Below are 25,556 nucleotides of genomic sequence, written 5' to 3'. Positions count from 1 at the left end.
ACCCTTTTACCGATCACATTCAAATTTGCCACATTTATTTGGACTATGATTTCAGAAAGCTTTAGTCAAATCGATATACTGGGTGATAGTTTTCTCCAGTTACCTCCCCCTTTTAGCGGTCAAAACTTTTACGCAGTAGTCGTATTTTTTTTAAATGGGCAGCAACATTGAAACGGTCGTTTTATTTAAAAAAAATATTATCTATTGAGAAAATCGCCTGCAGACAGCCATTCTTGAGAAAAACGGTGTTATTTGCAGGTCTGTATGTTTAGATTTGTGTAGCAATGTCACGGATTCTCATCACTTTAAAATTACAAATGTATTGAACTTGCTACGGAAGTTTTTAGTAAAGTCTTAACAAATATTGCAACAAATTGTAAAGAAATGTTGTAGTAAGAATAATATCTACAGATTTACAATAAACGTAAAGTTGTTGGGTGACCATTATATAATTTGTTGTAAATTTCTTGCAAACCTATAAACACTTTTACATTAGGTACATCAGTTTTATTTGTAAATAGTTGGAAATGTTTCAGCAATTTTATTTTTCTTAGTAGAATCCATTACGGAAGTCCTAAAAACTTCTTTATTAGGATATATCTGTGCTATGTGGGCACATATCCTCGTAATCATTGGTGTCAATAAAAAAAAAGTGTTGAAATTTAACAGTTTTGCTTGTTTAAAAAATAATCTGCAACATATTTTTATTTCTAAAAAATTAAGTAGGCCTTGTCAAGAACACAACAATTATTAACTGTGTAGATAAACTGCCTTTTTTGCATATCAAAAAATTTCCTTATAAAAACTTCTTCAGAATGAAAATTTATTTTCATATTACTTTGAAAGCAATCGTCCTACTTTAATTTTTCAATTTCTCCATACTGTATCGTAAGTTGCTACCCGCTTGTGGGTGGTAAAATAAAATTTTAATAGATTTTCCTTTCCAAGGACAATAAGGCTCTCTCCGACTATAGGGTTGGCCCTAGCTCAGCTCAGCAACGGGGGTGGGGCTGATATAACTGAAAATAATTCTCTTAAGGCGCCACCCGTTTTACAACCCGATGGACAATACGCAAGAAGGCTGGAGAGACGCCGAAACCTTACAGTACAAAAAAACAAAAACGGGAAAAAGGTACAAATAAAATCCCTAAGAAAGTAACTATACAAACGGTAACTTTAATTTATCTAAATGGCCGGTGCCTAAAGGCTACAATCGCTAAATCAATTTAGATATAAATATTGGCCGATTATGCACCTTTTAGCCTGCGTTGTTTAACCAAGGTCCGGGGTTATGATACCTTGGACTTCCACTGGCCATGAATCACCCGGTATATGAGGATGAAGTAGGAAAACACCCAGCACACTAACAGCGACGAAGACGGTGACGTTGAGGGTGAGAGTGCGAATATAATGAGATGAAATTAAAACAAGGATGAGTGCGAGTACGAGGACGATTACGAAGACGAGGCCTTTGTTGTAGGGCGGCCTCGTGGTGAATGGTACCTTATGTCGGATTTTATGGGCACAAATCCAACCAACAACGGTTGACACTGGATTCACCAGAACTGACAAAACAAATTTTTGCCCACAAAATGCAGCAAGATCTGCAAAAACGATATTTATTGTAACGAGAACACACGCTGCTAGGTCGACAATTCTCTCGCGACCAAGTGCCTAGAAGGAAGTAAGAAATGCCTGAGACCAAGAAAAAAAGGAAAGAAAAAGTCCGTTCGGCCGTATATCGACAGGGAACTTTATATTTACCTACCGACGATAATTTAATGAACAAATTGAAATATTTTGGGAAAAATACAAATTAAACCATACCATAATATTTGTTTAAAATAGAAAATACTTAAATACCCTAATTTACCTAAATACCTAGCTATTTTTAATAGGGACTAATATAAATTTAAATAAAATAGTAAGAAAAAAAATAAGCCCGTAACAAAGTGCTCTTCTTTTATATAACACACAATGATTTTATTTGAAGTTGTTCGAAAATAAAATGTCCCAAATTTGCTGGCAATCGATTTTACAAATTTAATGATTTCTAAAAAAAAAAACAAAGTAGACTGACTATCTTCAACCTTATTATTGGTATATGAACATAAATTTTATAATATAGAAAATGATGTTTATACATTTTGAAGATTTTTTTAAAGAGTATTGTCTATTTGCAAAAGTTCAATATAAAAGATTTTTCATTAAGTAGGTATGTATATTGTAACAGTAACTACTTTTTCCATTCAAAATAATTCGCTGGAACAATTTTCGTACAATGTGATTCATAAACAGACTAAAGAAAAAACGCCATGAACTACTTATAAAAGAAATAATTCTGCAGAGAATACGTTTTGAGGGTATGAATAAATATTATGTACAAGGTGTAACTAAAATACTTGGCCAAATTTTAAAGACAGATTCAACGTGGCAAGTCGACAAAGAGAGTTACTGTAAACAAATGTCTTGAAAGTCTTAATTTTTGAGATAGAGGATGTTAAAAATTTCAGAAATATTTGATTGTTTTAAATTTAAAAAAAACCGACAGACAATTTCATTCAAATTTGAAATGTAGCTTTAATTTTTCATCATCTGAAAAAGTAGGTATGAATAAGTATTAAAGGTTTTCCAAAAGTAGTTCCGTTACAGCATTATTATATACATATATATATATATGGAAAACTTCTTGAACCTTTTGTCTTCTAATTGGGAATTATATTTCTTAGGTATCAGGTTCTAGTTTGACCGCTGGTCAAAATGATAAAAAACACACAGCAATAATTTAATAAAAACTAGGTTCACTTTTTTCGATCAAACTTCAGGAATCAATACATTATCAAAAAATAATGTTAGTTTGCTAAATAAACTATACCCGACAAATGTTTACTTTTTGAGATACAACACGTTAAAGTTTCCCGAAAAAAAATATATTTTTCGAATTTTTCTTTAGGTGATGAGGTTTCACCCGTAATATTCTTATAAATTTTTCACTTTACCAGTGGCGGAGAAAATAGGGGTCCCCATTGTTTTAGTAAAAAAATATTAGTACGCCACTGACTTTAAATTTAAAAACCAATATTTTTTGGATTCTCCGCTTAATTTGGGACAAAAAATTATCCTTGTAAGTTTTTCGTAACTATTATCATTTTCAAGTAAAATTTATTTACTTATTTCTATACAATAACGTGGACATATTACCATGCGAATTTATTATTTATTATGTTTTACTTGCCTAAACATAATTTGCCTAATTCTAATACAAGTGTACATAAAAATCTGATAAGTCGAGAGTTTCTCAAATCGTAAGACGCCTTCGATATTCTTCAAGATTGTTTGGCGTTGCTATCGCAATTTCCGTAAACGTGCATATCACTTCAATCCCGTACAAGATCTACATCCAGGAGATGCTGAAAAAAGGTTAAGCTTTTGTCGCTGGATTTTAAACCGTTGGCAGTATAACAATGAATTTATTCGAAATATTTTATGGACCGATGAAGCTTGTTTTACAAGAAGAGGCACATTTAATTATCACAACAGTCATATTTGGGCCCATGAAAATCCTCATGAAGTGAGACGCCGATCATACCAGCAAGAATTTAGTTTTAATATCTGGTTAGGTGTGATGGGTGGAAATATTTGTGGACCTTATGTATTACCTCCAAGGCTAAATTCAGTATCATTTGCTAATTTTCTGGAAAATAACTTATTTCAATTACTAGAAGATATTCCCTTAAACCAAAGATATCGCAGTTGGTTCCAAATGGATGGAGCTCCAGCTCACTCTGGCCAAATAGTTCGCAACTGGATGAATGCAAATTATCGGAACCGCTGGATAGGACGTTTGCCATATGAACCGATGTTTAATGTGGAGGGGCCGGTGCCTTGGCCTCCTAGATCACCAGATCTTAACCCCCTCAACTACTATGTGTGGGATACGTTGAAAGATGATGTTTACTCTGTACCAATTGAAGACAGAAATCAGTTGCAGAGAAGAATAATAGACGCCTCTGATAATCTCAAGCAGAGGCCACATGAAATCATCACGGGGATAAATTATTTAATACGAAGATGTGAAATGTGTATTAATGCAGCAGGCAGGCATTTCGAACAACTTCGTTGGATGTTATGCAGCTGTAATTACTTTCAATAGTTTTATTAAAATATTGATTATTGAATTGATGCAGTAATTATTTTATTGTCGTTAATTCAATTGCAATTTGTAGGTCTATTGTAATAGTAATAATAAATAAATTTTACTTGAAAATGATACTAGTTACGAAAAACTTTCAAGGATAATTTTTTGTCCCAAATTAAACGGAGAATCCAAAAAATATTGTTTTTTAAATTTAAAGCCAGTGGCGTACTAATATTTTTTTACTAAAGCAATGGAGACCCATATTTTCTCCGTCACTGGTAAAGTAAAAAAAATGAAAAATTCGCCAAAGATCACACGTACAGTGCCAAATCATTTATAAAAATCTTATGGGTGATACCTCATCACCTACAGAAAAATTCGAAAAATATTTTTTTATTCGGGAAACTTTAACGCGCAGTATCTCAAAAAGTAAACATTTGTCGGGTATAGTTTATTTAGCAAACTAACATTATTTTTTGATAATGTATTGATTCCTTAAGTTTGATAAAAAAAAAGTGGACCACCCTGTATATATACTGAACTGTTTGAGATAAATGATAAAATATTAGACCACTCGACTAAGACTTTGCAGTTAATGCTTATATAACACGCAACCTTATTTTCGGATAATAGTAACACTAGTAATAGTAACAACTAACATAACATTCTTTTGAAGTTTACACGTTAACCTGCACTGAGATAGGTATTATATTAGATACTTCAAATGACTCCAAAGCTGATTAGAAAATTACGTTTACTTTTAAAATGTCACATTGACTTTTCCGAATGTCATTTTGAAAAGTACAACTTGAAAGGTATTGTAGATTCGTCAAGAAACAAAATTAATCTTCACTTTTTGTTTATCGGTACCTAATTGAAAATGAGAAAGTGCAGACTACTTAATAAAACAGAAAAGCTTTGCACTCTTTGCTTTTCAACATTTCGCTGACACATCATGAAACAGAAAACAGCCCAAAAAGCGAAAAATAATTAGGATGAAAAGTTGAAAAGTACTTAAAAAAACAGGGCACTGACCAGTTAATTAATTCCTTTTCATAAAATTGGGCCTAATGTTAATAAAGAAATGTAATATTTTAAAATAATTCTAATCAGTTAAGGAGGTTTATCTGATTTGGAATTGACGATCAAATATTAATAAAAAAATTAATATAGCTTATATTAATAAGAAAATCCTCAAAAAAAATTATGACTAGTTTGGATACCTAAGAGACGAGAAATAAATATAAAATAATTTTTCACGATTTAGTACGGAGTCATGACAATGCAGATTTTTTTGGTCTTTCCACTTAGAATGTGCAACAATTAACGAACAGTTTCCACAGCAACTTGCATAAATAGGAAACCGATATCTAAGGAATCGTATGACAGCTCGTAGAAATTGATTAGGTACTTGTAAGATACATAATTTATAATAATTGTCCTTCAAACTGCTGTCGTCGACTAACTTAACCTCCATATGCGTGATAGTGGCAATGCCGCGGTTCTCGAAGTAGCGTATTATTTGAAATTCGCATGTATGACAAAGCCAGCCAAGTGCAACGTTGCCAAATCTAAAAGCGTACTACTTTAGTTACTAGCGAATCTGCAGGAACTCTCGTTAGACTTTAGACGTACCTCTGTACCCGATAAACCTCCTTAATTAATCCGAAGAAACAGTTTCAGCGAAGGAGATAAAGAATGACAATTGTAGAAATTACAAATTTTATTATCATTAGTGGCAGTATAATAGCAACAAATATCATCGGATAATATCTATATTAGAAACTAACATTGATTTCGTAAATAAACATTGCACAAGAATAATAAATTAGTATGTCGCAGTAAATTTATAAACTACTGTGGCGCTACACAGTAACTTTAAGTTTTTATCGATACTTTGATTACATCAAAACATTTGCTACTATTTATATAAACTTAAGACAGCTTTTCTGTACAATTAAAACTACTTTAATATAAAAGTTGTAATGTACAAATATTTACAGAATACGAATAAACAATTTTTTTTAAATTAATAATCTAGTCTCTTACTCCGATAAAACGAACAATGTAATACACCACCGGTTTTAAATCAAAGTCAGATTCTTAACAGTCTTGAAAAATGAGATAAATATTTCATATACATAAGTTTTCCACTTTACACTATGTTTTAATTCTGTTTGGGAGGCTCTTTGTCAATCCTCATATCATCTATTTTTGCGACGATCTTTAACGCGGGACCTAATTTCATTGCCATGGCGGTCATTAAATGATCCTCCTTCAACAACATAAGGGCTTGTCCATCAATCTCTTGTATTAAGAAGTCTTCCGCGTAATCCGAACATCCCGGGAGATTTTTTATGAAATCGAACACCTCTTGCACCTGTAAAGAAAAAATAGTTCATATTAACACAACCGATTTGTCACTTCGACCCGTAAATAAAAACATGCAGTTTTATTGCTGACCGATACTCATGTTTCGTTTAGTCCATCTTTTATGGCAGTTTTCCACTAAAAGGACAGTTGAGTTTACGTCGTGTTTGTGTTTTCTAGAACCTGAAAAACAAAACAAAACTGAAACAAACCCAAAACTCTTGTTTCCATCAAGCGGGATTTTTTTTGTTTTAGGTCCTTTTCCACTGGTAGTCACGAGGAAGTCAGAACACAATTTTTCCAATAACCAACCAACATGTTTAGAGAAGATTTTTTTATTCTTAGTTATGACTGGTTTATACTGAAGTCCTTGGAAAAAAAGTAACTGTACAGTTCTGTTTTATTCGACATAAGTTCGTGTTTTGTTTTTATTTTGTTCGTTTAGTGGAAAACCGCTTTTAGGCATTTATACGAGCCACTACGTCTAAAGAAAAAAAATGAAATCTTAAACGTGGATACTGACAATCCAGATCTCTCTATTATTGGGACGTTTTCCTCAGAGCATTGCTGTGAAGTCGATTACGGAAGTACGAAAAATAACCGGACGAGATTTGCTGTGCTCAATATGAGTAATATTTAGTTACTCATATGTGTAACTCCTTCTGAGTAAGTCTGCTAAGTGGTGTCACTTGAGACGATCGTATTGAGCCCATGTGACAATTTTTGTGTGAGGACTATTTTGATCTCGATTTTTAAAAATTGTTGATATTCGACAATAGCGTGCGGCATAGAAATTTTGATTTCTGCTAAGTAAAAGTGCATCGTACGAAGTTGATATGTTGTCTACAGTCTACAAGTCACGGCAAGCAGCGACACGAGCTGTCTTTCTATCAGGAGTCAATAAGTGGGGAATCAATTTTGCCACGAATTCTAGTAATTTTTGGGACTCCCCCTCGTACGTGTGTTTGACAAAATCATCCATATGCTATAAGCCTGTACATTTTGCAAGACACCAAGTCATTTTCATAAGACTACAGCCAGGTGAACACAGACAATTGCAGAATCGGTCAACAACAATCGCCTGATTATAAAAACCAAAAGCAGGAACTAATTTTTTGAAGAATAGGTCAACTTCGAAAACTATATTGAGACATTGATTTAAGAATCCGTCAATTTTATGATAATTCCTGCATTTTGTCCAGCACAAATGTTTAAATATTCTGTTGCATATTGCATAGAACAATAGAAAATATCTTAAATGAAACACAATATATACTTCAAATCCATTCTGTATAATTCTGTTTGACTTGACATTTTTGACTACACAGGCTGCTGTCAGTCCCACATAGTCAGCTTCTATTATTTGCCATACTAAGTGTTTTTATTACTTGTCCTAATTTTTATATTATGTGTGTAATATTGTGATGTATGAGATCGATAATGAACAATTTCAATTATTTTGGCAGAAATATGTGAGTAACGACCTCAGTTGCAGCGAAGCTTTCGCAGAGATACCACTGTATTGAATGCAACCAGTTACAGAGGGCACTATGGAGCATTTCGGAGGACCACCATTGTCTGAAGAACGTTTTCGTCCACAGCGGGCTTAGAACGAACAACAAGAACGGAAATGAACATGATGGCAGGTTTAGGGGTTCTGATAACGAGTCCGCCCCCATAGAACTTAGCCCGAGAACAACAGATCAAAGATTCCTAGCTAAGGGAGTGCCAATGTAAGTTTGTAACTGGGGACGAACAGGTAGATAGGCCACGACATAACAACTCAAAAAGACAATGTACTTTAAATATCAGCGTGGGCCATGAAAGCTTTAAAACCATTGATGGTATAGTGTAGTAGTTCTGTAGACGAAATTAAAAAAAGATAGAGATTTGCTAGTGTTAAAAGTTTTGTGTCCTTTTCAAAAAAATATGTTTTTCTCAAATACTTTAAAATTCCAGACATTCCATCGATGAAATATTACCAAAATTTTTTGAGGGTAACGAGCATTCTAAAAATGTATTTACAAGTTTTCTATTTAATCAGAGTAGCTAATGCCTTTATCTAAAAAAATATATATAGTAATACGCCATTGACAAAATATCAAAATTACTTGTTTATCATCTATAAAAAAATCATTATTATTATTATTACATTTATACTTACACTCCATTTAATGGGGTCAATTTTTGGTGTATCGTCTTCAGCGGCATTTGGACTAAGACTACTTTCAGCACCAGAGGCACCTGATTCCACGTCGACTTCCATACTTTCAGACTTGTCCCACTTCTTTTTGTCATCGGATTTATATTTCCCACTGTAATGGCAAATAAATAAATAAAGTATACAGTTATAGTTCATAATACCGCTTAAACATGAAAAATAAAACTGTGTATGCATAAATTCTCACCTTTTTGAACAGGCCACAGAACAAAATCGTTTGTTTTTCTTAAATTTGGCCCTAAGGTCAACCGTTCCGCATGCTTCGCATTTGGCCATCTCTCCTTTTCCATTTAATCCGTTGCTGTAAGATGATGGTGAAGTAGCTCGTTTCTTACCTTTAAATTATTAATTAAAAATATTAAATTTAAATTAATTAAAAAAACTGTAATTGGATTAAATTACAATAAATCCTTTAGTTATTTCCTTTCGATTACATAATGTCATACTTACGAGGTGGTTCGTCCGATTCTTTATCATTAGATGATTGAGTAGGCTTAATGTCACCAAGCAAACTGCTTCTTGTAACTGGAAATGGTTCGGAGGATTCTTGTATTACAAAGTCTTCGATAACATGCGTAAGTACTTGAGGTTTGACCATGGCTTTAGGTGGGCACCTCTCTTTAACTTCTTCTGCTGTTGCTGCTATAGGAAAGCCATTCTCCGATATTATGTTAGAAGGTTGAGAAGGTACAGTACCTGGAATAGGTGTTGGTTGAACAACAGTGGATTCAACCCCGTTATGCACGGGTTTAATGTCTGTGTTTGTTGGTGTCTCTTTTAGTTCGGGTTGAGAAGATGTGGCTGGAATAGAAAATACAAAAATTAAGTACACAATTTGAAACTAAATCAATCTGTAATAGTCACCACAGTCACAACAGCACTTGGCTCTTTTACAATTACGAAACCTAAGTTTCATGTCCATTCAAAAATATATTTTATTACATTTCTGTTGCTAAAGTTTTCATATGTTTTTGACTTTAAAAAAATGTTTCAAATGCAAACTGATTTTCATAAAAAGTCTTACCTACAGCTTCTATTTTTTGTAATCAGTTTTTGGTGCTACAAGTAATTAAGCAGTAATTAAAAAGAAATACATATATACGTTTCTTTTTCATTACTGAACACAAGTTTAATAATCCAAAATTCCCGTAAATCATGAGATAATCAAAATTATAAATGACGCACTCTTTAAAGTTTAAATACTAGCTACCAACCTCTGAAACATTTATTACTGTTTTTAAACTTTCCCTCTCTTTTCCGGTTTTGCACGTTGCCAGCGTTGCCTAAACAAACGAATACGACGCATGACGCAACAAGAACAAATGGGTGCGACGATGTTGACGGACGAGTAAGGAATGAACGAATATGAACGAAAAACATTGAAAAAATGTTTCCATTCAGTGGTATTTTAAAAATATCTCAAAAGAAACTATAGATAAACAGAAGTAAACAGGTATAACTCAATTTTTAATTAATATCATGATATATTCTTATATAAATTAATTTTTCAATAATGTTAACTGTATTTTTTCCAACAAGAATGATTATAATGTTATATTAAAAATAAAGAAAAACAATTTGGTAAGTGATGTACTTATAAATTCAAGTCTATCGAAAAATGTTGGTATTTTTTATTTATACCGGAGAAAGTTTAGAAATAAAGTAAGGTTATGGCAGTTAATAATTAGCATGGGTGTCTAGACTGGTTGCCAATTTGTTTAAAGGTATATTATTTTCATTGTAGTTTTAAGAATAATACCATAGATCCGCCTATACCAAATCTGTATGATCAATGTTAGTATGCAATTTGTTTCTTGTATTAATAGTGAAAATTTATAGATGCTATGATTTTAATGATACACTCAAGTTTGATTATAGGATGTTTAACAAAATGAGTTAAGATTGTGCAGAACAAGTCAGTGAGCTGAGTTTTACCCAATCAAAAGGGTTTCGTTGAGTCATAATCAAGCGTGTGTCGTTTAATATTTTACTTTTGTCACTGAATATAACTCTCATATTTGTCAAATTTTGCTGCTACCATTATTAAAATATAAGAATTGTTGGCATATTATTGTTAAAAATGATTGATTCAGACTCAGATATTGAAGCAGTCACGGAAAACTTTGCTTCACTTCTTCCAGAAGTCAAAATTGATTGATTAATGGCATTAAGAATAGCCTTAATAAAAAAGTTCTGTTAGTGTACTTTGAAGGTCTAACTACACAAGCCCTCATCACTTTGGGTCTACTATTTTATATTGCAGTAAAATACAACACAGTTATTAGTAAGTATGCACATTTAGTTGCATTTTAAGGAAGTAAGTCCGAGGGAGAAACCAAAAGTTTTGAGTAGAGACGATGCTAAATTTTTACAAGAAGCTGTTGATGAATTTTTTTTTATAAACAAGGTTGCATTAACCATAGGACTTGCAACTTGCAAGTGCTTGTAGGTATGAAGAATTAACAAATTTATTTAATGGAAATGTTATTCTGAATACAAAATCAAAATTCAACATAAATTTTTTGTTATCAAGGAGAAATAAAATATGGAATTTGGTAAAAATAATAAAGTATAGAACTTTTTGTCATAGCAAGGCTGAGCACAATCGGTTTTTCGTTGGATACAGAAATGGCAAGTGTTCTGGATGGTTAGCATTAATATATAAGAAATGCCAAATAGAATCACCATCTCCTTTAACAAGCAGCTCAAATCAAGGAATTAACTGTATTTCTAAGTCTAAAGCTCAACTGTTGTCTTCTGGCTTTAATCTTACAAATTGCCACGATTTTATCGATGTTTATAAAAAGTAATATAAATAATGGTTATTAATTTGTAAAATGTTATTTTCCATTCCTTTAAAAAGAGTGTGCCGTTACAAAAAAAATGGCACTGAATACAGTACTGAAATTGTATGTGTAGGTAAAAAATATTCAGTGTGAAAACTATAGAGGACATATTTTGAAAATGAAGCAAATGAAAAAATTATGAATGAAATATGCAAAATAAAAAAAAAATAAAATGGGAATGACCAACTTGAAAAGGGTTGCAGATAGTGGCAACACACAGTCTGCCACATTTTTTGGGAAAGTCCCTGTTTTTTTTTTAAATCTAACTACATAGCCATAATTTTGTGATTTAGGGGATTTAAATTATGGCGATTAAGACTAACATAGCCAAATTAAAAAAAAATCCGTAAGTGATTTTCCCAAAAAAATTTCATGCCAAGGATTACTTACTGAATCATCATAATTATACAGGGTGTCCCGAAATTAATGTAACAAAATTTGGTCACGGATTCTTAAGACAAATTTAGGGGACCTGTATTTTTTATTTTTGCAAGTGCCCCCCTCTTTCGGAGTTACAGCCCCCTGAAATTCACCCCTAAGAATAGTCTTTTTTATATATCAGAACCTTGTCGTACGAGAATAACTAAATTTGGTACACAGGGGTTTATGACATGTGGAATCTGATAGTGCTATGCTTTTTGTCAGGGAATCTGCTTCAGACAATTTTTCGTGCCCACCCTTGTCTTTGGAGCCAAAAATAGTTGGTCGCAGATTTAAATTTCTTTAAAATTATTAGTCCACTAGAAAGTTATTGAATTTAGAAACTTTTTTGTCCCTTAATATTTTTTTCGTAAAATGCAATGTTTTCGAGAAAAATAGCAAAATGTGATCGAATCTATATCGTGATTTGCCATTTTTCTTGAAAACATTTCGTTTTACGAAAAAAATATCAGGAGACAAAAAAGTTTCTAAATTCTATGGCTTTCTAGCAACTAATAGTTTTTAAGAAATTCAAATATGCGACCAAATTTTTTTGGCCCCAATGACAAGGGGACCCACGAAAAAGTGCCTTAAGAGGGTTTCCCGCCAAAAAGCGTAGCACTATCAAATTCCACATGTCATAAAACCCCTGTGTGCCAAACTTAGTGATTCTCGTACAACGGGGTTCTGAGATATAAAAAAGACTATTCTTAGGAGAGGATTTCAGGGGGCTGTAACTCCGACAGAGGGGGCCACTTGGCACAAATAGAAAATAGGGGTCCCCTAAATTTGTCTTAAGAATCTGTGACCAAATTTTGTTGCATTAATTTCGGGACACCCTGTATACATATAGAAATTTTTTAAAAAAGTTTTAGAATTGTGTCTTAATTCTTATGGAGATACACTGCATATCTGCAATATTTTTCCTGGCGTCTTCCAATTTTTAATTACATTTTAATTTTACACTGTGAACTTTGAACAAAGGAACATCAAATTAAAATAACAATAACTACGAAGAAACATTAATTTTGTGAAAAATAAGAAACCTGATTGTGTCTTATCAGTTAATTATGAAAAAAAAAGTATATAAACATATGTTGCATATATTGTCGTTGATATTACAAATGGGTGTAAGCAACAAAAAAATAGATCAAAGTCTCTTTTTGAATTAAGTCCTCAAGGTAATCAAAGCATATATATTCACCTGTATTAGTACATAAATTAGTACTAGAATGACTTTTCTTCATATTGTTTTCCTGAGAAATTACTCAAATAGCGGTTTTGGTGCTTACTGCTTATGCCCCTTTACATTAGCAACGACAATATGTGCAGACCTTTTTGGAAATCTTCAGATTGCTATGAAAGTTTTCGCTGTGCACATAGATATATCTATTAAAAAATGGTATTCCCACTTCATTATCAAAATACAACCAGTTTAATTTTCACCTGCCCGACTACCAACACTTCATCACTAATTATTTTTAAACATAATACATGTATATCAAATTTGAATCTACAAGTTGTTTAAAGCACGATACCTGGGATAAAATTAATTGCAAAATATTTATCTTTAATTTTCCTTATTGTATTCAAATTCAATATTATTACATATATATTTTTTTAAATGTAAATTATCATTATGTTCACTGTTAACTCACCGTCTGCCACAGTTTCTTTAGTTGTTTCTGCTGTAGAGTTGACATTTTGTGTTGCACTATCAGCAGCACTGGCTTCAGTAATGCTTTCTTTAAGTGGGGATATTGTTGGTGGCAAAGGTACTTGTTGCGGTTGGGAAATAGCAATATTTTGTTGCGCTCCAGACTGTATCTGTTGCAACTGTGTAGGACTGGCGGCAACTTGCGGTATGGTAGCAGGTTGAGCTGGGGTGGCTTGAATCTGACTAATAATTGTTCCCGGAGCAGCCATCTGCTGTAACTAAAGAATAAAACAGACTTGAATCATTGTTTTCGCTTACTAACATTCCTTAATGTTATTAATATACTTTCGTTATTTAGTAAGTGATAAGGTGTAGTGTGACTAATGTTCTGCTAGGTTAGCAGTTATTTTATTGTTCTCTTAAATTATATAGCCAGTATTGTTTTACAATCTGATGGTTAAACAATAATAATGTTTCATATTTTGATTTCAATTATTACATAGATAACTGTTGTACACCATTATGACCAGTCCAAATAAATGTAGAAATGTTTTATGGATATACCATATTTCATATCTTTATAGGTACTTTTAATCTATGGGATGTCCAGAAAATAGGCCATACCCCAAGGACAATTTCCATGGATAAACATTAAACCAATTTAAATCAAATCATCGTAATTAATTTTGATATCTTAAAAGGTTATGAGTTTGTTTTTTAATTTTTCAAAGATTATTCCACCACTTTTCATGATATTTCAATGATACAATAAGAAGGTTTTTGAAATATATAAAGATGAACACGAGCTTACTTCTATCCTAAGATTGCCAAGAACACTATAATTCTTGTTTTTTTCGCAGCATTATTTGTCTCGTAGAGATTTTTACTTCACTTTCTGTAAAGTGATCATACAGGACCCCACCGGAAACCTTATGTAAATTGGATTTCGGTCAAATGATTTGAAACCAGGTGGTTTTTGTAGCTTTTGAGTGGTAGATTAAAAATGTCAATGGGCGTCAAGCCCTAAAAATTCATGTTTCAAAGTTGCAGTTCGCTGAAGCTACAATGCTTTAGATTTCACTACCTGCATAGTATAGTTAAAATATACAACATTTTTGCTCAATGCCCAATAACCCAATAAACTATCGCCGATATATCGAGATCTCTGACAGAAAGGGTTAAAAACGATATTGAGATGATCTTTCAGATCATGATCAGTACAATCGATTTTTTACAATCATTATCATACAATAAAAATCATAGGGATTGCCGTCTGCATTTGCGTGACCCAATGTGCAGCATAGGGGGTTACTAGATCAGACTTAGCACATCATATAGTCCTAAAAAGGGGTGATTTTCTGAGTTGAAAGATCCTGTCTAGCAGGAATATAATGCCTTAACCTAATACTTCAATATTATTTCCGTTCTCATTGCGTGCATCTGATGTTGAATTCAGCAAGGATTCATCGGGGTACTTGATATTATTGATGTTACGCAAATGCAGACGGCAATCGCTATGATTTTTCTTGTACGACAATAATTGTGAAAAATCGATTGTACTGATCGTGATCTGAAAGATCATCTCAATATCGTTTTTAACCCTTTCAGTCAGAGATCTCGATATATCGGAGATAGTTTATTGGATTATTGGGCATTGAGCAAAAATGTAGTACTTTTTTTCTTTTCTTTTGCGTTTGTTAATTTTAAGGCTTTTAGTTTCAGCAAACTGCAATTTTGAACCATGAATTATTAGGGTTTGAAGCCCATTGACACTCAAACACTCAAAAGCTACAAAAACCACCTGGTTTCAAACTATTTGACCGAAAACCAATTTACATAAGGATTCCAGCATGGTCGTTTTCTGAAAATTACTAACAAAAAAAAATATAGCAAAAAAGACAATTCTTAGCGATCTCTAAATCTTCTATATAAATAAAAATAAAATGTTCGTTGGTTAGCAAATCACTTGAGAACTGCTTTACCGATTTGGCAAATTTTTTTTAAATGTTCATAATAGTCCAAATAAGGTTTTTAGGGAAAGAAAAATTGGATAAGTTACCCGGAAAATGAAATATTCGCGAAAAACTGATAGTGCTTTTTTCTTTGGGATTTTTCTATGAACTCAAGACCATAACTCACGATTCGAACGATGGATATGCATTATTCTTTTTTGTTTTGTTCATTATGGTTCTGGAAAAGTTTTCAGGAAAAACAATCACAAACAAGTTTATTGAAATTTGGGCAGGACGTCTATTGGGTCAGCTAATTTTAGCTATATTATCTTAGAGAACTGTCTATAATAAATTTTATTCAAGTGTCTCTAAAAAGCGATAATTAGCTCATAAAAAATAAAGAAAAAAATGTTTTGTAGTCCCATCACTTGTTTAGAAGCAAAATTGTCAAATTTGTTCTAAATCAGTTTGTTTTCATCCAGAATTCCCTCCGCGTATTTATGTTTATCTTGTACAACTTCCCCAACAAAATAATAAATAATTTGTTTAAGGAAAGTTTATTATTTGGAAATTCACAAATTGTATTCATTAAGTTTAAAAACTGTTGATTCTTGAAAATTTGCTAAGAACTTTAATATAATATGAAGCAACTGAAAGTACAAGATTTAATTCTCTTTTCTATGTGAACATTTATGTTAACTCATATTAGATTTTTTTTATTTCAAAGCAACCCACCTGCTGTAATTGTTGCATGTTCATTTGCATTGGCTGCTGTGTAACTGCAAGGTTAGATTGCAGTGGTAATCCCTGTTGTATGGTACTAATGTTTTGTTGCTGAATTTGTTGTTGAACTTGTTGGGCAGCATTTGCTTGGGCTGACATGGACACAACAGGCATAATGGGTCTATCTCCGGCCATTTGCAGCTGTTGAGAAGGGATAGCAGGAATCGTTTGTACTAGAAATTTAATTATTATTTAAGTAACGATTCATTCAAAAGTTAATACTACATACTCATCATGGGTTTAGGTTGAATGTGCTGTTGTTGTCCTTGCTGCAATTGGTATTGCTGAATAGCTTGCTGTTGTTGCTGCTGCTGCTGCTGCTGTTGAATCTGCTGTTGCATAACGACAGCTTGTTGTTGTTGAGTCTGCTGTTGCTGTTGAGTTTTGTTTTGGTTAGCTAATTGCTGAGCTTTTTCGGCAGTCATTGGAGATCCTGGTGTCATAGCCATACCGTTCGAATTCATTACCAACATTCTAGAACAAGTAAAAAGTTCAGATGTCGGACTATACTCGTATTATTAATATAGTTTCAAGTGTACTGGTGACTTACTTATTTCCGACAATGTGATGTTGTTGCATATTCGAGTAAGGTTTAATTTGTGTTTGATTGGCTGCATCGGCTTTTGGAGCAGGAGATGTTCGTATCTGGGGAGCTTTTGTTCGGATTTTGGTGCCAGGTTTGTTGCCCATGGATGCCTGTAAATAATATGTCTATTACCAAATGGTAATAATCATTATAACAATTAAGTAGTTGTATTTGTTTGTGGACATATGTAAAATGTTAAAAAAATGGGGTAATTTAAAGTAACTTTTATTTAAACAACTGTAAAAATGAACAATTCATTATTTGTTATATGTTATTTGTTATTTTATTTGTGGGATTTCTTAAATAGTTTTTTGGGTATTTTACAGCTTTACAAATTATAAAATGGTGGAACAGAATTTTTTTTATTTGTAACAAAATACTCAAGAGAAAAAGAGAAACTACTTTTCATTGAATATTAAATTTAAAAGAAATCATTTGTTTTATTGTACAATATATAAACAAAATTCTGTTTTTGGATGTGACAGCAAAATTAGAAAAAAGAGAAAGAGAATTTTCACTATGGTCCTAAAATGTCTCCCGATATTTTGAGAATGGATGGAATTTACAAAATATAGGTACCTTTTTATATTAACTTTTTTTAATGAATAAAAAGGGAATGGACAAGGAATCCTGAATTGCACATGCCAAATTTTATGTTGTGATAAAACACTATAAATTAAGAAAAAAAGTCTTATAAACCTAGGTCGTACAACACTTTGTTTTTGAGATAGAATTTTTGAAATTTAAAAATATAATATTTATTTAAATATCTCTTAAACTGTTTGACATAGACTGATAAAACTTAGGGTAATAATTTAACTAACTGGGTAAAAATTCTTGAGGTAATCCACACTTATTCAAGTTTAAAATAATAGTTACCGAAAAATGGCTCCATTTAGGAATAAAATGGAAGATTCTTTTTTCTTAGAAGCACCAGCCAGAATTAAATGTAGTTATCCCAACTGCTAAATATTCCGTGATGTCTAAATTCTGTCAGTGACGATATTTCCCATCATCTCCCCTACTGATTAACATACATATTTATGTATCAACTTGGTGAGTTTTTGTCCATAATTAAGTCACAATAAGGTTCACTAATCTGTCAAACATTTTGAGACATATTTAAATAATTGTGATTTTTCTTTATTTTTAATTGAACAATGGATTTCAAAAACGAAAACGACCTATGTTTAAATAAGCATTTCTTCATTGTCTTTTCTGAGGTGTTTTGTCAAAGGGAGATAGTAGTATAAATTATTTTATTTCCGAAAAGTTTCGAGACATTTAATAATTTTTTATACTTACACTTAGGTTATTTGGACATTAATTTACAGGGTATTAGGTACTCACGTTTCAAGTCAAGGGTAGTTTTAAGGCAGTTTACTATTTTTTTTTACCTTGTCAAAATTTTATAAAAAATATTTGCAGACTATTAGGCAATAAATCCAGATTTCATACGAGAGTGCATTTGTAATTAAATAATAAATTTCATAACATTGAACAATCTCAATAAATCTTTAGTTATATTATTTTTATTTTCAAATATGTATTTTAATTGAAGTTTTGCATTTGTTTTTTTCCTTTCATTTCGATTGATTGATGTTAAACAGTGACTTTTTCTCTAACAATCTGAAGATAGATATTTTTCAAAAGGGGATAAATACATACAGTGGTGGCTGGTGCGGAGGGGGCTCTGAGGCGTCGCCCCACGTCCTAGGAATTTTCGCAGTAAAAAAATTTAATTTAAAATTTAGTTTTCAATGTCATCTAGATCATTAAATAGATTAGTTTTATGACACACATTAAAACAGAAATGTTAAATTTGAAAAACACTGAATACGTGGATTCATTGTAGCTCTCCCCTGAATCTGTAAAGTGTTTATACCGGTGGTCACGGTTACCATCGCGCATCAGTGAAAGACGGAGTGGGAGTGAAGTGATATTTACTATGTTTGGGCTCTATTTAGTTCGCCGTAACCAAATAACAACTGTTTGTGCTTTTTTTTCTTATTAATAGTATATTACGTAATAAGTGTTGTAAAAAGCATTTTACGCACAAATGGAAAAGTTACGACGCCGCGTAGCGGCGAGTGCGTAATTCTATGAGTGCGTAATTGCATTACACCACGTATTACGTACTATACTTTACCTACGACCACTACTTTAAATTCTTAAAAACACACCGTCTGCAATCAATGCAAGATTCCTATTACGTCGTACGGTAAAAAAATCGCACAGCTTGGTAAAAAAATCGTACAGTTTTCCTAGCAACCGCCTAGCAACGGTCAATACAAACAGTATTGTATTCGTCGTTGCTAGGCAGTTGCTAGGAAAACTGTGCGATTTTTTTACCGTGTGTAATAGGAATCTTACATTGATCGCAGACAGTGTGTTTTTAAGTATTTACAGTAGTGGTCGTAGGTAAACACAATATGTTGATGTGTGGTGTAAAATTTTGTTACCTACGTACTGTTTCTTGTGTGTTTTTTTAGATATTATAAAAGTTTAAAATAGATTTTAAAGACAGACAAACAGTAGTTGCAGTGCTATCTATTGAAAAATCAATGGCGAAAGAAATACCATACTTGAATGAAAAAGTTAATTAAAAATTTTCTTTCAGACAAAAACAGAAGAATGGACTCTCACTATAAAATAAAATCAATAGTACTTAAAATAAAACTATTATATTTGATTTTTTTTTTGTTTGAATACTTCCGCCCTCTCTGTTATAGAAGTCAAGAACCGCCACTGGATAAATATAAGAATGTTAATACTGCATACATTAATATCATGTGTAAGTTTAAAATATGAATAAATTTTCCAAAGCATTTATCATTTCCCATTAACGGACTATATCTTTAGCAAATTTGAAAAACAAAAAAAAATTATAAGAAGATACCCTTATTTTTTATATTCTATATTTATTTATATATCTATCCCTAAAATATTGAGAAACAAGTTGTATACTGTCATACTTACAGGTGTTTGTGCACCAATCGTCTGTGTTGAGACTGAACTGGCAGGACGGATGTTCGCAGCATTCGAGGGTAATATATTTAATGGACGATTGGTTTGTTGTTTAGGTTGTATATTTTCATTAGATGGTCTTGGTTTCGATATTTGTTGGACGGTTCCCTGTGTTGCAATAGTTTCTAAAATAAAAGTTAAAAATTAAAAGATAAATGTAGGCCAAGCTTTGTCTGCATGAAATTTGTTATGAAAAAATAAATGTTTGATAAAGTTAAGCTGAAAATCATTAAATACTGTAGCAGCGTTCAGAATACTATTTTGAAGATATTCTAAATATGACAATAATTAAAAATACAAGCTGCTGCTAAAATATATACTGACGAATAATGAAGGACCAACTAATAAAATTAAGTTAAAATATATCACTTACGATTTTGTTGGGTTTGGATGGTAGCAGCTTGAGGGTTCTGCTGAATGAACATTCCTGGGCCGGGAGTTCCATCTGCCTGAGTACCTCTAATGAAAATGGGGTTGGGTGTTAGCTGTAACGCCTGAGACTGTAGACCATTCGTGGTCCATACCTGCTGCAAACCATTTGCTGCAAATTGCCAAGGAGCAAATTGCATTGGCTGGCCTCCAGGCTATAAAGAAGAAAAGGAAACAGTCAAACCCTATGTCCACATTTTTTAAGCCTGGCCAATATTTGTTGGTGAAAATTTAAGCAAGAAGTGTAGTTGCTGTGGAGTTTGTGATAGTGCGTGAGATAAACAGCAATAGTAAAATGTGGGGAGGGGAACGAAGAGTTAATCTTTTAACTTCTCGAAGACTCTCAGAGATCTCCCGCATTTTTATAGGAAATATGTAGTAAATTTATTACTTTGGTTCACTTTCATCCACATGGTTAATAGAAGAGAAGTGACCATATTTCCACACAAGGTTTTACACGTGTAAAAAATTGAGGATTCAGTTTTTTGATACCAAAAAAAGCATTCAAGAATTTTCTGCTTTTAATGAATTAGGTGCCTCTTAAAAATCTGTTAATATATTTCGGAACTACTACAATACAAAGTATTTATATAAAACATGCTAGATTTTATATTTTCTAACTACCTCAAATTCTACAAAAGACTTTATTCTTACTTGTATTGGACTGATAATTTGGGCAGTCGGCTGTGTGCCGATCATAGCTTGGGAAACCTGTACACATTGTCCTTGTTGTTGTGTTTGAGCAACAGCGCCTGTACTACTTGCAACTTTTTGCATTTGAACTTTTTGGCCACCCATAACCTAAGTAGGACAAACTTTAGAATGACAATGTTTTTAGCAATTAACAGATTAACAATAGTACAATGCGCATATGCTTCTGTATCCAGTGTTAAGTGTAGGTTTTAAAAACTAAAAATGTCTACATCTAATTATATTAATGTATAACTATTATTATTTCTAAATGTGTAACACAAATGATTTCAGATTAAGCGGAACTATTTAAAAAGTTATACCTGTCGATGAATTTTTCTTATGAAATTATTAAAACTATACAAATACATTACTGCACTATTCATTTTAGTTTTGATAGAAGTAACATGCATCCAGAATGTTTTATTGTATTTAAGCCACAAAGCATAAACTATAATGCTTTGTGATTTAAGCAAAACAACCATTATATAAAGTACATGTGACATAAGTACTACAAATGTCAGTGTAATGTAATTAAATTTGGTAACTTGAAGTGTAAATAAATCAATCACAAAAATGGAAATAAGAATTCATGCCATGTATTTTGTATTATTATTGCTATTAATTTTTATTATTATTCCTATTAATCTTGAAAATATTTTTTGTTATTACTTATATATGTTACTTGTCTGAATTACCTTATGCATTTCCTGAGGTTTTTGTTGAGCGACCTGTCCATTTCCTTGGGAATGATTGGGTAGAATGTTAGGTTGAGAACTGATTACACCCAGCTGGCTAAACACTAATGTTTGCTGATTCTGGGTAGTAGGTATTGTTGGAATTGTTGTGTAGCCTGGGAAGGTAGCAGCTTGGCTGCCTTGCAAAACTTGTTTTCCTTGAGCCGTTGTCAGCATGTGGGGAGCTAGTTGGTTTCCTTGGAAAGGTTTAGCAATAACCTAAGACACAATGGACAAATAATAGTACTTATATTGCTAACTGACTCCAAATAATTTTAAGTATAAGTTTAGACAACCTGAATTTTTTGAAAAAAATGGACACGGATAATAAACATTCCCCTTGCGATTTCAGATTTATATTAACATAGGTAAAGAAGGAATAAACTTTTACTCGAAAGAACAATTATACATCAGCTGTATGCTTGGAATACCATAAAACCGAAAACAAACAATATTTTACTGGCAATTGAACATTTGCACAGGTTAATTGTTTCTGATACTATGATATCCATAAGCTTTTGTTTTAATTGCGGCTTTAATTTTTTGAACCGTGCTTCCTACAAACTTCTGACAATTGTACTTTGTATAGTAACAGGTTGCTGGAAAATGAAATTTTCATCGATGAACTGCAACCTCCCTAACCTTTTGGAATCACAATTAATCCTTTGGCGATGTTTACGATCCACTTCAGTCAGTGCTTCACCTTTAAGGTGGATCCACAAGACCAATTATCACCGACTGATGCTTCAAAATATAGATTAGTTGCTGAAAATGATTCTGTTCTACACTTCCTCTATCAAAAATCATGGGTAAAGAAACGGCTGCACTTGTCAAAGGAAAACTTCAAATAGGTTCATATTCAATGATTAATCCAAATTAGTTGGTGATAGTTTTGTGTCCAACTAAAGAAAACTATAAAATTTGCCAAACAAGCAATGATGTAGGGAAGTACTTCATCCAAAATATTAAGAACTTTCTTCAGCAAGAAAGTTAACATGGAGAAATATCAGAATGTACTGACATAGAACCTTCCGTCTAATATTGAAAAATTGCATCTACATGAAAATTTCATTTCCCAACAAGATGGTGGATCCTACCACACATTGAGATCACCTAAAATTTGGTTTGAAAATGCCGTTAATATAAAGAATGTGTAGTAGAAAATAAAGAAGCATGCAAGGAAAAATCAAAGAAAAGAACTTGATGGATTTACACACTAAACTGCTGGAAATTTGAAATAATTTTTTGAGAGATGCATGTCAGAAGCTTGTGGGTAGCATATTTTAAAGAATTAAAGCCGAGATTAAGGCAAAATGCAATGTTGTGTGAGCATTTATTTTCCAGCAAAATATTTTTAATTTATTTGAATTCTGTTGACTTTTATTGCCAGTAGAAAATACTAGCTTTCACTGTAAGAAGCGGATATCCTTGCAAGTGTTATTTTATCGGTGTTTATTTGCGGATGGTGTAAGGCAGTGTTTTTGTCAGCAAACCAGTAGAAAGCTACCCCTATTGCTTCGGTATCTCTGTTTATAAACACAAACCAGGTAGAATGTTTCTTTTTCATGTATATTATTTTTTGTTAAACAAATCAGGGTGTTTAAACCTAGAATTTCCAGGGTTCATATCATTTAGACATCAAAATATGTTTGTATGTTCTTTGAGTTATACTCTTTCTTTCTTAATCTCATCATTTGAGATATTATCTATTAATTCTATTACACCAGAATAGGAGAAAATTACCTGAATTTGTGAAGGATTGATGCTAGGATGTAACGCAATATTACTTATGTTTCCAGGCATCAAGAGCTGCCCCTGGGTGTTGTACAATTGCGATAGATAAGCCGGGTTTTGAATTGGCTGCTGGATAACTTGTACAGCTCTTCCATGACTCCAGTCAGTACTGATCTGTTGCTGGTGGGCTGCTTGACTTTGTTGCAGTGGGGACATCGTTGTTATGGTGGTTGTTCCTGTTTGAGCCGCAGCCAGGACCCCTCCTTGGGCCTGAATTACCTGGCCCTGTTGGGCGACTTGCTGATGCATGGAAACGGTGTGCTGTGGGGGTCCCATTGAAGTAGCTACACACTGAGCACCTGAGAATAAATAGCTGTTTTAAAAAGAAGTAAAAATAGGTAAAGTAGATTTTGAGTTACAAACAATAAAATTTCAGTGTGCCGGTTAAATAATGTACATTTTCGAAAAATATCCAAATTAAAACTTTATGACAATGTGTCAAGAAATGTTCAAAAATTTGTTGAACCATTTGGTGTATGTGTGTATGCAGAGTATAAAGTTTGCAAATATTTTATTGAATGGTGATGCATCTCCAATTTTTCATAAACTATGATAATTTTTGGTTGGATATCCTCAACGAAAATGCAAGTAGTTATAAAATAAATATCGTTAGATATATACAGAGTATTCATAAATGATTATAATCCATGTGAGCAGTAATTTTGTTTGGAACAGTTATTTTATTCCCTTCATGTTGGCAATTAAATTGTGGTAAAATTAAAACAATAAGATCAAAATTACATTAAACCCCAATATTCTATTTCATGGGATGTGATTGGTGTAATTTTTTTACAAGATTCCCTTCGATCAATCAGCGAATGCATTTCAAGCGTAGACGTAACGGTTTGTCACTGGTCCTTGTAAACATTTATGAAGGTTCTGTTTCTATAGAAGATACAGGAATTTCAATACCACATATTTATATTAAGATTATAAGAAACTTGAAGGTTAATCTAGAAAAATAAAAAGTTACCAATGCTGTACAAAATCAAAACAAAAAAACTGTCAAGTTTAACTTGCAAGAATTAAGAGTTTGAAAAACGAAACAGTTTACACTTTGTGGTGTTGGGATGATTTGTCTTTTTTTGTGAAATCGCAAGCAATATCTACTTCCTTTGTGTGAAATATTTTTGGTTAGATAAAAATAATTTATACAATTATTGACTGATACTTTTGATACAAGGGATATTTTTTATAGTAATTCTATATTCTTTTTCTTTTTGTTGAAACAAAATATCCACTTAAATAAAAATATACTGAAAATGCCACAAGTATATTGTTACCTACCAATATATAAATTCTGGAGATGCAAAATAAGTTTTTTTTTATATATACATATTAAGTACATTTTATCTGAGTTAGACTGAAATATTCATATAATTAACGATGTCAAAAAAAAATAAATAAAGATTGTGCAAGAATGGATGGAATATGTGCATTTTTATTTTTAAACACACCAAGTCGATAGGCGTATACAAAGTACATACCTATTACTTACAAAAGATAAGTAAAAAGAAAAAAATGGCCAGAACAAATACCAAGTTCAACAAAACAACATCTATGTATGTGCATGAACGAGATAAGTGATGTGCAACGTTTTCCTGTTCTTGCACCAGTCTGTAGCAAAATTGCAGCACAAAATACATTTTTAAACATGTATCTTTACTAATCTCATTTTTCAAATAAACGGATTTATCCCCCTTCTGCCTTAATGAAGTTGCTTGTATTAAAAAACAAATTACCTGATGCCCCTACCGCAACCTGTTGCATGTGCGGGCTCTGCGCCGGTACGAGGGCCTGTTGTTCCTGTTGCTGCTGTAGAGCGACCTGTTGCATCTGCTGTTGTTGCACAGCCTGAGCCTGTGCCTGCGCTTGAGCCTGAGCTTGAGCCTGAGCCTGGGCCTGA

General features: G+C 32.5%; 1 protein-coding gene across 1 annotated transcript; it reads right to left on the bottom strand.

The window, feature by feature from the left end:
* Positions 1-5,846: 5,846 nt before the first annotated feature.
* LOC108910933 (polyhomeotic-like protein 1) lies at positions 5,847-25,552 on the bottom strand (the record flags this gene model as incomplete). Its single annotated transcript, XM_018715706.1, has 14 exons — positions 5,847-6,518; positions 8,673-8,823; positions 8,917-9,064; positions 9,180-9,530; positions 13,654-13,930; positions 16,340-16,560; positions 16,617-16,861; positions 16,938-17,083; positions 19,953-20,125; positions 20,374-20,584; positions 21,084-21,230; positions 21,818-22,075; positions 23,600-23,949; positions 25,393-25,552. Coding segments are annotated over 14 exons (3,051 nt in total), but the record flags the coding sequence as incomplete, so codon positions are not given.
* Positions 25,553-25,556: the final 4 nt, after the last annotated feature.

Source organism: Anoplophora glabripennis, unplaced genomic scaffold (assembly GCF_000390285.2).
Source record: "Anoplophora glabripennis isolate ALB-LARVAE unplaced genomic scaffold, Agla_2.0 scaffold338, whole genome shotgun sequence".
Taxonomy (NCBI): domain Eukaryota; kingdom Metazoa; phylum Arthropoda; class Insecta; order Coleoptera; family Cerambycidae; genus Anoplophora; species Anoplophora glabripennis.
The sequence above is the reverse complement of the archived record's forward strand: the minus strand, read 5'-3'. Positions and strand labels throughout refer to the sequence as shown.